The following is a 12900-nucleotide window of genomic DNA, read 5'->3' as shown; positions in this document are numbered from 1 at the left end:
TATAGAAACCATCCTGTTACAGTGAGTCCAGGGTTCAGTGTACATGCACTTTAGAAACCATCCTGTTACAGTGAATCCAGGCTGCAGTGTACATGCACTATAGAAACCATCCTGTTGCAGGGAGTCCAGGGTTCAGTGTACATGCACTATAGAAACCATCCTGTTACAGTGAGTCCAGGGTGCAGTGTACATGCACTATAGAAACCATTGTGTTACAGTGAGTCCAGGGTTCAGTGTACTTGCACTATAGAAACCATTGTGTTACAGTGAGTCCAGGGTTCAGTGTACATGCACTATAGAAACCATCCTGTTACAGTGAGTCAAGGGTGCAGTGTACATGCACTATAGAAACCATTGTGTTACAGTAGTCCAGGGTTCAGTGTACTTGCACTATAGAAACCATTGTGTTACAGTGAGTCCAGGGTTCATTGTACATGAACTATAGAAACCATTGTGCTACAGTGAGTCCAGGGCTCAGTGTACTTGCACTATAGAAACCATTGTGTTACAGTGAGTCCAGGGTGCAGTGTACATGCACTATAGAAACCATCCTGTTGCAGGGAGTCCAGAGTTCAGTGTACATGCACTATAGAAACCATCCTGTTACAGTGAGTCCAGGGTTCAGTGTACATGCACTATAGAAACCATCCTGTTACAGTGAGTCCAGGGTTCAGTGTACATGCACTATAGAAACCATCCTGTTACAGTGAGTCCAGGGTTCAGTGTACATGTACTATAGAAACTATCCTGTTACAGTGAGTCCAGGGTGCAGTGTACATGCAGTATAGAAACCATCCTGTTACAGTGTGTCCAGGGTTCAGTGTACATGTACTATAGAAACCATCCTGTTACAGTGACTCCAGGGTTCAGTGTACATGTACTATAGAAACCATCCTGTTACAGTGAGTCCAGAGTTCAGTGTACATGCACTATAGAAACCATCCTGTTACAGTGAGTCCAGGGTTCAGTGTACATGTACCATAGAAACCATCCTGTTGCAGGGAGTCCAGGGTTCAGTGTAGATGCACTACAGAAACCATCCTGTTACAGTGAGTCCAGGGTTCAGTGTACATGTACTATAGAAACCATCCTGTTACAGTGAGTCCAGGGTTCAGTGTACATGTACTATAGAAACCATCCTGTCACAGTGAGTCCAGGGTGCAGTGTACATGCACTATAGAAACCATCCTGTCACAGTGAGTCCAGGGTTCAGTGTACATGTACTATAGAAACCATCCTGTTACAGTGAGTTCAGGGTGCAGTGTACATGCACTATAGAAACCATCCTGTTACAGTGAGTCCAGGGTTCAGTGTACTTGCACTATAGAAACCATCCTGTTACAGTGAGTCCAGGGTTCAGTGTACATGTACTATGGAAACCATCCTGTTACAGTGAGTCCAGGGTGCAGTGTACATGCACTATAGAAACCATCCTGTTACAGTGAGTCCAGGGTTCAGTGTACATGCACTATAGAAACCATCCTGTTACAGTGAGTCCAGGCTTCAGTGTACTTGCACTATAGAAACCATCCTGTTACAGTGAGTCCAGGGTTCAGTGTACATGCACTATAGAAACCATTGTGTTACAGTGAATCCAGGGTTCAGTGTACTTGCACTATAGAAACCATTGTGTTACAGTGAGTCCAGGGTTCCGTGTACATGCACTATTGAAACCACTGTGTTACAGTGAGTCCGGGGTTCAGTGTACATGAACCATAGAAACCATTGTGCTACAGTGAGTCTAGGGCTCAGTGTACTTGCACTATAGAAACCATTGTGTTACAGTGAGTCCAGGGTGCAGTGTACATGCACTATAGAAACCATCCTGTTGCAGGGAGTCCAGAGTTCAGTGTACATGCACTATAGAAACCATCCTGTTACAGTGAGTCCAGGGTTCAGTGTACATGCACTATAGAAACCATCCTGTTACGGTGAGTACAGGGTTCAGTGTACATGCACTATAGAAACCATCCTGTTACAGTGAGTCCAGGGTTCAGTGTACATGTACTATAGAAACTATCCTGTTACAGTGAGTCCAGGGTGCAGTGTACATGCAGTATAGAAACCATCCTGTTACAGTGAGTCCAGGGTTCAGTGTACATGTACTATAGAAACCATCCTGTTACAGTGACTCCAGGGTTCAGTGTACATGAACTATAGAAACCATCCTGTTACAGTGAGTCCAGAGTTCAGTGTACATGCACTATAGAAACCATCCTGTTATAGTGAGTCCAGGGTTCAGTGTACATGTACCATAGAAACCTTCCTGTTGCAGGGAGTCCAGGGTTCAGTGTAGATGCACTACAGAAACCATCCTGTTACAGTGAGTCCAGGGTTCAGTGTACATGTACTATAGAAACCATCCTGTTACAGTGAGTCCAGGGTTCAGTGTACATGTACTATAGAAACCATCCTGTCACAGTGAGTCCAGGGTGCAGTGTACATGCACTATAGAAACCATCCTGTCACATTGAGTCCAGGGTTCAGTGTACATGTACTATAGAAACCATCCTGTTACAGTGAGTTCAGGGTGCAGTGTACATGCACTATAGAAACCATCCTGTTACAGTGAGTCCAGGGTTCAGTGTACTTGCACTATAGAAACCATCCTGTTACAGTGAGTCCAGGGTTCAGTGTACATGTACTATAGAAACCATCCTGTTACAGTGAGTCCAGGGTGCAGTGTACATGCACTATAGAAACCATCCTGTTACAGTGAGTCCAGGGTTCAGTGTACATGCACTATAGAAACCATCCTGTTACAGTGAGTTCAGGCTTCAGTGTACTTGCACTATAGAAACCATCCTGTTACAGTGAGTCCAGGGTTCAGTGTACATGCACTATAGAAACCATTGTGTTACAGTGAATCCAGGGTTCAGTGTACTTGCACTATAGAAACCATTGTGTTACAGTGAGTCCAGGGTTCAGTGTACATGCACTATTGAAACCACTGTGTTACAGTGAGTCCAGGGTTCAGTGTACATGAACCATAGAAACCATTGTGCTACAGTGAGTCTAGGGCTCAGTGTACTTGCACTATAGAAACCATTGTGTTACAGTGAGTCCAGGGTTCAGTGTACTTGTACTATAGAAACCATCGTGTTACAGGGAATCCAGGGTTCAGTGTACATGTATTGTAGAAACCATATTGTTACAGGGAGTTCAGGGTTCAGTGTACTTGCACTATAGAAACCATCCTGTTACAGTGAGCCCAGGGTGCAGTGTACATGCACTATAGAAACCATCCTGTTACAGTGAGTCCACGGTTCAGTGTACATGCACTATAGAAACCATCCTATTACAGTGAGTCCAGGGTTCAGTGTACTTGCACTATAGAAACCATCCTGTTACAGTGAGTCCAGGGTTCAGTGTACATGTACTATAGAAACCATCCTGTTACAGTGAGTCCAGGGTGCAGTGTTCATGCACTATGGAAACCATCCTGTTACAGTGAGTCCAGGGTTCAGTGTACATGCCCTATAGAAACCATCCTGTTACAGTGAGTCCAGGGTTCAGTGTACTTGCACTATAGAAACCATCCTGTTACAGTGAGTCCAGGGTTCAGTGTACATGCACTATAGAAACCATTGTGTTACAGTGAGTCCAGGGTTCAGTGTACTTGCACTATAGAAACCATCCTGTTACAGGGAGTCCAGGGTTCAGTGTACATGTATTGTAGAAACCATATTGTTACAGGGAGTCCAGGGTTCAGTGTACTTGCACTATAGAAACCATCCTGTTACAGTGAGCCCAGGGTGCAGTGTACATGCACTATAGAAACCATCCTGTTACAGTGAGTACAGGGTTCAGTGTACATACACTATAGAAACCATCCTATTACAGTGAGTCCAGGGTTCAATGTACTTGCACTATAGAAACCATCCTGTTACAGTGAGTCCAGGGTTCAGTGTACATGTACTATAGAAACCATCCTGTTACAGTGAGTCCAGGGTGCAGTGTACGTGCACTATGGAAACCATCCTGTTACAGTGAGTCCAGGGTTCAGTGTACATGCACTATAGAAACCATCCTGTTACAGTGAGTCCAGGGTTCAGTGTACTTGCACTATAGAAACCATCCTGTTACAGTGAGTCCAGGGTTCAGTGTACATGCACTATAGAAACCATTGTGTTACAGTGAGTCCAGGGTTCAGTGTACTTGCACTATAGAAACCATTGTGTTACAGTGAGTCCAGGGTTTAGTGTTCATGCACTATTGAAACCACTGTGTTACAGTGAGTCCAGGGTTCAGTGTACATGAACTATAGAATCCATTGTGCTACAGTGAGTCTAGGGCTCAGTGTACTTGCGCTATAGAAACCATTGTGTTACAGTGAGTCCAGGGTGCAGTGTACATGCACTATAGAAACCATTGTGTTACAGTGAGTCCAGGGTTCAGTGTACTTGTACTATAGAAACCATCCTTTTACAGGGAGTCCAGGGTTCAGTGTACATGTACTGTAGAAACCATATTGTTACAGAGAGTCCAGGGTTCAGTGTACTTACACTATAGAAACCATCCTTTTACAGTGAGCCCAGGGTTCAGTGTACATGCACTTTAGAAACCATCCTGTTACAGTGAGTCCAGGCTGCAGTGTACATGCAGTATAGAAACCATCCTGTTGCAGGGAGTCCAGGGTTCAGTGTACATGCACTATAGAAGCCATCCTGTTACAGTGAGTCCAGGGTTCAGTGTACATGCACTTTAGAAACCATCCTGTTACAGTGAGTCCAGGCTGCAGTGTACATGCAGTATAGAAACCATCCTGTTGCAGGGAGTCCAGGGTTCAGTGTACATGCACTATAGAAGCCATCCTGTTACAGTGAGTCCAGGGTTCAGTGTACATGTACTATAGAAACCATCCTGTTACAGTGAGTCCAGGGTTCAGTGTACATGCACTTTAGAAACCATCCTGTTACAGTGAGTCCAGGCTGCAGTGTACATGCACTATAGAAACCATCCTGTTGCAGGGAGTCCAGGGTTCAGTGTACATGTACTATAGAAACCATCCTGTTACAGTGAGTCCAGGGTTCAGTGTACATGTACTATAGAAACCATCCTGTTACAGTGAGTTCAGGGTTCAGTGTACATGCACTATAGAAACCATCCTGTTACAGTGAGTCCAGGGTTCAGTGTACATGAACTTTAGAAACCTTTCTGTTACAGTGAGTCCAGGGTGCAGTGTACATGCACTATAGAAACCATCCTGTTGCAGGGAGTCCAGGGTTCAGTGTACATGCACTATAGAAACCATCCTGTTGCAGGGAGTACAGGGTTCAATGTAGATGCACTATAGAAACCATCCTGTTACAGTGAGTACAGGGTTCAGTGTACATGTACTATAGAAACCATCCTGTCACAGTGAGTCCAGGGTGCAGTGTACATGCACTATAGAAACCATCCTGTTTCAGTGAGTCCAGGGTTCAGTGTACATGTACTATAGAAACCATCCTGTCACAGTGAGTCCAGGGTGCAGTGTACATGCACTATAGAAACCATCCTGTTACAGTGAGTCCAGGGTTCAGTGTACATGTACTATAGAAACCTTCCTATTACAGTGAGTCCAGGGTTCAGTGTACATGCACTATAGAAACCATCCTGTTACAGTGAGTCCAGGGTTCAGTGTACATGTACTATAGAAACCATCCTGTTACAGTGAGTCCAGAGTGCAGTGTACATGCACTATAGAAACCATCCTGTTACAGTGAGTCCAGAGTGCAGTGTACATGTACTATAGAAACCATCCTGTTACAGTGAGTCCAGGGTTCAGTGTACATGTACTATAGAAACCATCCTGTTACAGTGAGTCCAGGGTTCAGTGTACTTGCACTATAGAAACCATTGTGTTACAGTGAGTCCAGGGTTCAGTGTACATGTACTATAGAAACCATCCTGTTACAGTGAGTCCAGGGTGCAGTGTACATGCACTATAGAAACCATCCTGTTACAGTGAGTCCAGGTTTCAGTGTACATGCACTATAGAAACCATCCTGTTACAGTGAGTCCAGGGTGCAGTGTACATGCACGATAGAAACCATTGTGTTACAGTGAGTCCAGGGTTCAGTGTACATGTACTATAGAAACCATCCTGTTACAGTGAGTCCAGGGTTCAGTGTACATGTACTATAGAAACCATCCTGTTACAGTGAGTCCAGGGTTGAGTGTACTTGCACTATAGAAACCATTGTGTTACAGTGAGTCCAGGGTTCAGTGTACATGTACTATAGAAACCATCCTGTTACAGTGAGTCCAGGGTTCAGTGTACTTGCACTATAGAAACCATTGTGTTACAGTGAGTCCAGAGTTCAGTGTACATGCACGATAGAAACCATTGTGTTACAGTGAGTCCAGGGTTCAGTGTACTTGCACTATAGAAGCCATCCTGTTACAGTGAGTCCAGGAGCCAGCAAGCCTTTGCATTGAAGCAGCATTAAGTAATGCCAATTTTTCCATTTGAATAAACTTTTAAGAAAGAATGTCCTTGAGTTAAAAAAAAATCGTAATTCATCCATCGGTTTCTGCAATCATTCACTTGTAATTCCTTTTGCAACTGTGTTCTGGTATCGCAGTGTTTCCAGCTCCAGCAATGAAACGTTATAATTATGTCACACAGTCCGGGTAACCACGAGCATCTCAGCATCTGGTATGTGGTCAAAAACTTTTGTTTCAAGATCAGAACTATTTATAGGGAGCAAAATTTTTTTTCAGGATAGTAATTTCCTATACGGTTTTATGAAACTATGGCTGCATTTATGTAAAAAAAAAAAAATATTTCAAATATTTCACGTTGTTCTTCTAGAGCCCAGCCAAGGCATCCTTAGAACAGACTGTGACCTAAAAATCTCTCGTGCAAATTTACTACATTATTTTTTTAAAAAGATATCCAATAATAATCAATTAAATGTAACCCATAAATGACTGGCTATATAGGCTGCATCAGGGAAGCAAGTGTCCCCTTCAAGTCCTGGAACCTAAGATTTGGGACAAAGGAGGTCAAAATCCCGAAAAGTGTGCCGCCATATGGTGCCACTCAATGCGCCACAAACATAACCACGCAATAACAATATTATTATCCTTGTACATATCTATATCTCAGGTCTCTAGGTCTCATGAGCAGTGCACGGGGGATGCCCACCCAAATCTCAACTCTCCCAAAGTATAAATTCTACAAACTTCCATAAATTAAATGAACCATCCAGCTGATGGTTTCTTGTGCCTAATAAATGGCCAAACGTAAGCCAAAACTCAGTACGTAAAGATTAAACATTTAATATAGATAGATAGATAGATAGATAGATAGATAGATAGATGGTAGATAGATAATAGATAGATAGATAGATGGTAGATAGATAATAGATAGATAGATAGATAGATAGATAGATAGATAGATAGATAGATAGATAGATAGATAGATGGTAGATAGATAATAGATAGATAGTAGATAGATAATAGATAGATAGATAGATAATATATAGATAGCAGATAGATAATAGATAGATAGATGGTAGATAGATAATAGATAGATAGTAGATAGATAATAGATAGATTGATAATAGATAGATAGATAGTAGATAGATAATAGATAGATTGATAATAGATAGATAACAGATAGATAATAGATAGATAAGAGATAATAGATGATATAGATAAATAATAGATGATAGATAGATAATAGATGATTGATAGATAGATAGATAATAGATAGATAGATACTGTACATAGATAGATAAATAATAGATGATAGATAATAGATAATAGATAGAAAATAGATAGATGATAGATAATAGATAGATAAGAGATAATAGATGATAGATAGATAATAGATGATAGATAGATAGATAATAAATAGATAGATAATGATAATAGATAGATAATATATAGATAGATAATAGATAGATTATAGATAGATAATATATAGATAGATAATAGATAGATAATAGATAGATAGATAGATAATAGATAGAAGGATAGACAGATGTAAATGTGGGCACATGTTTGCATTTTGTAGTAATCCTGCACATAGTTTCATCACACACAGATTTAAATGCCAATAAAATGAAAAAAAGTGATAAAGGAAATAATTAAATATTCATCTCTAAATCTCATTTCCACCATCGCCCTCACACATCACAGACTCTACTCAGTAGTCAAGTCACATAATGCAATGAATGACATTGAATAAAAAGCAAATAAATAAATAAATCATTATCATTACAGCTGTAAATTATAAGCAAAAGTGGGAAGAAACTACAGTGTGAAAAGTTGTTGGAGCATCCGGCCCGGCGACCTGCCATGTCTGCATTCACCCCAGTAGCCGCAGATATCAACCGCTTCATGCCAAATCATGCCAAGCAGATTATTCCACAGCTAAGTAAATGGCAAAAAAACGCATATAACTAAGCAACGCATAAAAAAATAAAAAACATGAACTTATTTTAAATAAAAAAATTACAAAAACAAATAAATAATAAATAATAACGAATAAACAATTAATAAATAATAAATAAATACCTAAAATAAGAAATATATTCCATAAAGAAATAAAAATAAAGAAAAATGGCAGTAAAAAAAATAAAGCAATATATGGGATAAAAGCACATGTAAATAAAAAAAAGTTAAAAAAGCAAGCAAAATATTAACTGCTTTAAAATAAAAAAATCCATAAATACATCAATAATTAATAAATATATTGTAAAAATGCATACATAAATGATTAATAAATAAAACATTAAAAATCAATCAATAAATAATTTAAAAATAATCAAATAAATGCAAAATTAATAAATAAATCCAATAAAAATCAATTTATAAATTATAAATAATAAAAAAATACATAAAAAATAAATCCAAAAATAAAAAATTCCATAAATAAAAGTAAAAAAAAATGGCAGTAAAAAAAAGCTATATTAACAAAAAAAAATACAAAAAAGATAAATGCTTCAGGATAATAATTATATAAAAAGGTAATAAATAAGATATTAATAAATCTAGTAAAAAAAAATCAAATCTATTAAGTAATAAAGCTATGTCGCTCGTTAAACACTGTTAAGCCGTTGTAATTAATTAGATTACCACAAAATCTTATTATGAGTATATAATAATAATTTTCGTTTTAATAAAAACAAATTATTTATATGCATAGATTACATAAATTATAGTAAAGGATGATTAACTTGTGTTTTAATAAAAATAAAATAAAGAATTCACAATTACGCATCTAAAAAAAAAAAATGAAAAAAAAATACAAAAACATAAACAAGAATAAAAATTAAGTAAAAGTGCACATTATTGGGGAACTTTTTTTTTCTACTTTTTAAAACTGTTTTTTTTGCCACGAAGGACGGCGCCCCCTTCTGTTAGATTTTATACTCTGAATGCACCTGCCACTTTAAGAAATAAAAAAAAAGAATAAAAGACAAAAAAAAACACTTAAAATAAAGACTTACAGGTAACTGCCACTTGTAAGGATGAGGAATATCTGGGGGTAATGAAGCGAGAGTAATACACTGCGAGATGTGAGCAGAATCATGACTGTTGTCCTCTCATAGGGGAAGGGGGAAAAAAAAAAGATCCTTGATAATTCCTGGTAAGGACCCCCCAAATCCTAGACCCCTCCCCAGACGTGTTAATAAGGAGGTCCGGTCCTGTCTGCGCAGCTAGCAGCAGCCTACGGGGTTTGGGTTAAGCTGCTGGGACTTTGTCATGTCTCAGTGGTTGCAAAGTTTTACAGACTGGGATCTGTGTGATGATGGGTTAGAGGCTGCGGATGGCAGAGAGCGAGGACCTCTCTTGTCTCCCTCTGGCTTTCATCAGCCTGTGCGCTGCCATTGGGCATGGAGGGGCTGCAGTCCGCCTACTTGGTTTTTAGAAAAAGGGAGAAAAAAAAAAAAGGAAGGAAGGAGGGTGCGCAGGGGGTAAGGGGGGTAATAACAATAGGGAGACAGGGATCCAACTACTATAATCGCCGGCTGGGATGCCACCACAGGAGGAAAGGAGGTGTCAGGGGGTCTTCCATCGACTTTCCCATTTTTTTTTCCCCATCCCAGCTGTCCTGGACGCTGTGCTTGGACCATGGACAAGTGGAGCACAGTGAAGCCAGGAAACCTTGCCAGGCTTGTATGTTGCCGAATTAAAGGCTTCCAGCTGTCTGCATTTTTTTTTTAGATAAAGGGTTAAAATCGCCAATTTTTGGGCTACTAATTTCCTTTTTTTTGCCTAGGGGGCGGAATTAAACTACTTTTTTATTATTATTTTTTTTTATTTTTTATATATAGATGGTGCTTAGCTGGGAGTCACACAGGACTCAAAAATTGATGAAACAAAGGGTTAAAATTGTTCATTGTGGCCTAACTAGGTTGAAATTATTCTTCTTCTTATTATTATTATTATTATTATTATTATTATTATTATTTTTATATTAATTTTTACTACTATATGTTTTAGTTAATAATTTTTGGGATTTTTAAAAAATTAAATAAATTTAATCTACTTTACAATCGTCTAATTCTGTCTGTCTGTCCGTTTGTAACGGAAATCCCGCGTCGCTGATTGGTCGCGCCCGTCCGGCCGCGACCAATCAGCGACAGGCGCAGTCCGGACGTGAATTGGCACGGAATTCGAACGACGCACGCCACCGCTACCAACGGGAGATGACCGGCGCAGCGCTCAATGTGCGGATGGTACCCAGGGTCCAGAGGAGAGGAGACTCTCCTCCAGGCCCTGGGTACCATAAACCTGTAAAAAATAGAATTAAAATAATAGTGATATACTCACCTTCCGACGGCCCCCGGACTCTTTCCCGCCTCTCACCACGCGCCCGGCATCTTCCGGTCCCAGTAATGCTTTGCGCGAAAGACCGCTGATGACTTCATGCTTTCGCGAGAGTGACGTTATCTCCGGTCCTTCGCGCTAAGCATTACTGGGACCGAAAGATGCCGGGAGCGTGGAGAGAAGATTGGGGGCCGTCGGAAGGTGAGAATAACCTTTTTTCACATTTTTTTAAATTATTTTTTACATTCTATCTTTTACTATTGAGGCTGCATAGGTGGCATCATTAGTAAAAAGTTGATGACAATTGTCAAACACTATGCTTGTGTGACCAACCTGTCAATCACATTCCAAGTGATGCTTCAAATCGCTTGGAATACGCTTGAATTCCGCACGTGAAAATCGTGTGAAAAATGCATGTTTTCCGCAAGAAAACGCATGCGTTTTTCCCGTGGCAGGAGTTGCGTAAATGCTGCGGAAATTTCCGCAGCATTTCTGCAACGTGGGTACTTAGCCTCAGTGTGACAGGCAGCAGCGACCAGGCCCCCGCTGTGAGATCGCCGATCGTGGTGGATCGTCCTGAACCATCTTTTGAACGTTGGTCTCCCGCTGTCCATATTCTAGAATACCCGATGCGTTAGAATCGGGCCTCCATCTAGTTTATAAATAATAATTTATAAAATAAAGGGTTAAAATTGTTCATTATGGGCTAACTAGGCTGAAATGATTTTTATTTTGCATAGGTGGAGCAATTAATTTACTTTTTATTATTAATTTTTGTTACTATAAGTTTTAGTTATTATTATTATTATTATTATTATTATTATTATTATTATTATTATTATTATTATTATTATTATTTTATATTTAAAATACCTGGCTGGGAATAATAATTTATAAACTAAAGGGTTAAAATTGTCCATTATGGGCTAATTAGGCTGAAATGAAGTTCATTTATTTTCTTGAATAGGTGGAGCAATTGATCTATTTTTTTTTTTGTATTTTTTAAATTATTCATTTTTTTGTATCTTTCTTATGTAGGTGGCGCTATACACCCTCTGTACAGGAAACAAGCAACAAATTGCCCATCAGGAATAATAATAATATATTTATTATACATATTTATTATTTTAAACTTATTATAATTTAAATGTTATATTTTTATTTTTTTAATTTATTTTTTATATAGGTGGCGCTATAAATCACCTCTTTGGGAAACAAGCAGAAGTCGCAATTTAAAAAAAAAAAGGATTAAAATTTCCCATCATGCATAGGTGGTCTACTGTTTTTCTACTATTAATTTTTATTGCTATATTTTTTTAATGATTACATTTTCAGATTTTTTTTAATATAGATGGTGCTATAAAACACCTGGCTGGGAATCACATATGAAATAAAGGGTTAAAATTGACCATTTATGGGCTAATTGGTCTGAAATGATTTTTTTTTTTTTGCATAGATGGGACACGTGATCTACTTTTTTATTATATTTATTGTATTTTTTTAGTTATTATTTTTTGACATCTTTTTTTTATATAGATGGCGCTATAAACCAGCTATCCGAGAAACAAGCAGCAGACACGATTTATAAAATAAAGGGTGAAATTAATGTAAATTAATTTTTTTCCTGTTTTTGCACTGAATTGATTAACTTTTTTATTATTATATTTTTTATTTTTTTTTTCTATAGATGATGCTATAAACCAGCCGGCTGGGAATCAAGCAGCTGTAGCAGTTACGATTTAAAAAACAAAGCGTTAAAACTGAATATCATGTGCTAAGCCACAGGGGGAAATTTTTTATTTGTTTTTGCATAGGTGGCGCAATTGATCTACTTTTTTTTATTATTAATTTTTCTTATTACACTTCTTAATTAGTCTTTTTTTTTTTTTTTTATACTATAGATGGCGCTATAAATCGCCTGGCTGGGAATCACAATTTTTTTTTTTTTTTTTTTTTTAAAGGGATAAAATTAACCTTCATGGGCTATCAAGCAATTTATCTACTTTTTTATTATAATTTTTTAAAATCTTTTCTTATATAAATGGAGCTATATGGCAGCTGTCCGAGAAACAAGTCACAAACACAATTTTTAATAATTATTTTCAATTTTTTTTTCTATAGATGGCGCTA

At 38.4% G+C, this 12900-nt stretch overlaps 1 protein-coding gene across 2 annotated transcripts in view; it reads right to left on the bottom strand.

The window, feature by feature from the left end:
* The window catches only part of WNT7B (Wnt family member 7B), a 145499-nt gene that overhangs the window by 116362 nt on the left and 16237 nt on the right, over positions 1 to 12900 (bottom strand). The window contains exon 1 of one of the 2 annotated variants that reach the window (XM_073567657.1): positions 9447 to 10526. The exons of the other annotated variant lie outside the window; for it this stretch is intronic. Coding sequence (XP_073423758.1) covers positions 9447 to 9529 — 83 coding nt within the window. The 5' untranslated portion in view covers positions 9530 to 10526. Of the gene's footprint in view, positions 1 to 9446; positions 10527 to 12900 lie in introns of those variants that run through there. 2 annotated transcript variants of the gene reach the window in all.

The sequence above is a fragment of the Dendrobates tinctorius genome, unplaced genomic scaffold (genome assembly GCF_039654945.1).
Source record: "Dendrobates tinctorius isolate UK_male_01 unplaced genomic scaffold, ASM3965494v1 ptg000020l, whole genome shotgun sequence".
Lineage (NCBI taxonomy): Eukaryota > Metazoa > Chordata > Amphibia > Anura > Dendrobatidae > Dendrobates > Dendrobates tinctorius.
Note: the sequence above shows the minus strand (reverse complement) of the source record. Positions and strands in the feature narration are given on the sequence as shown.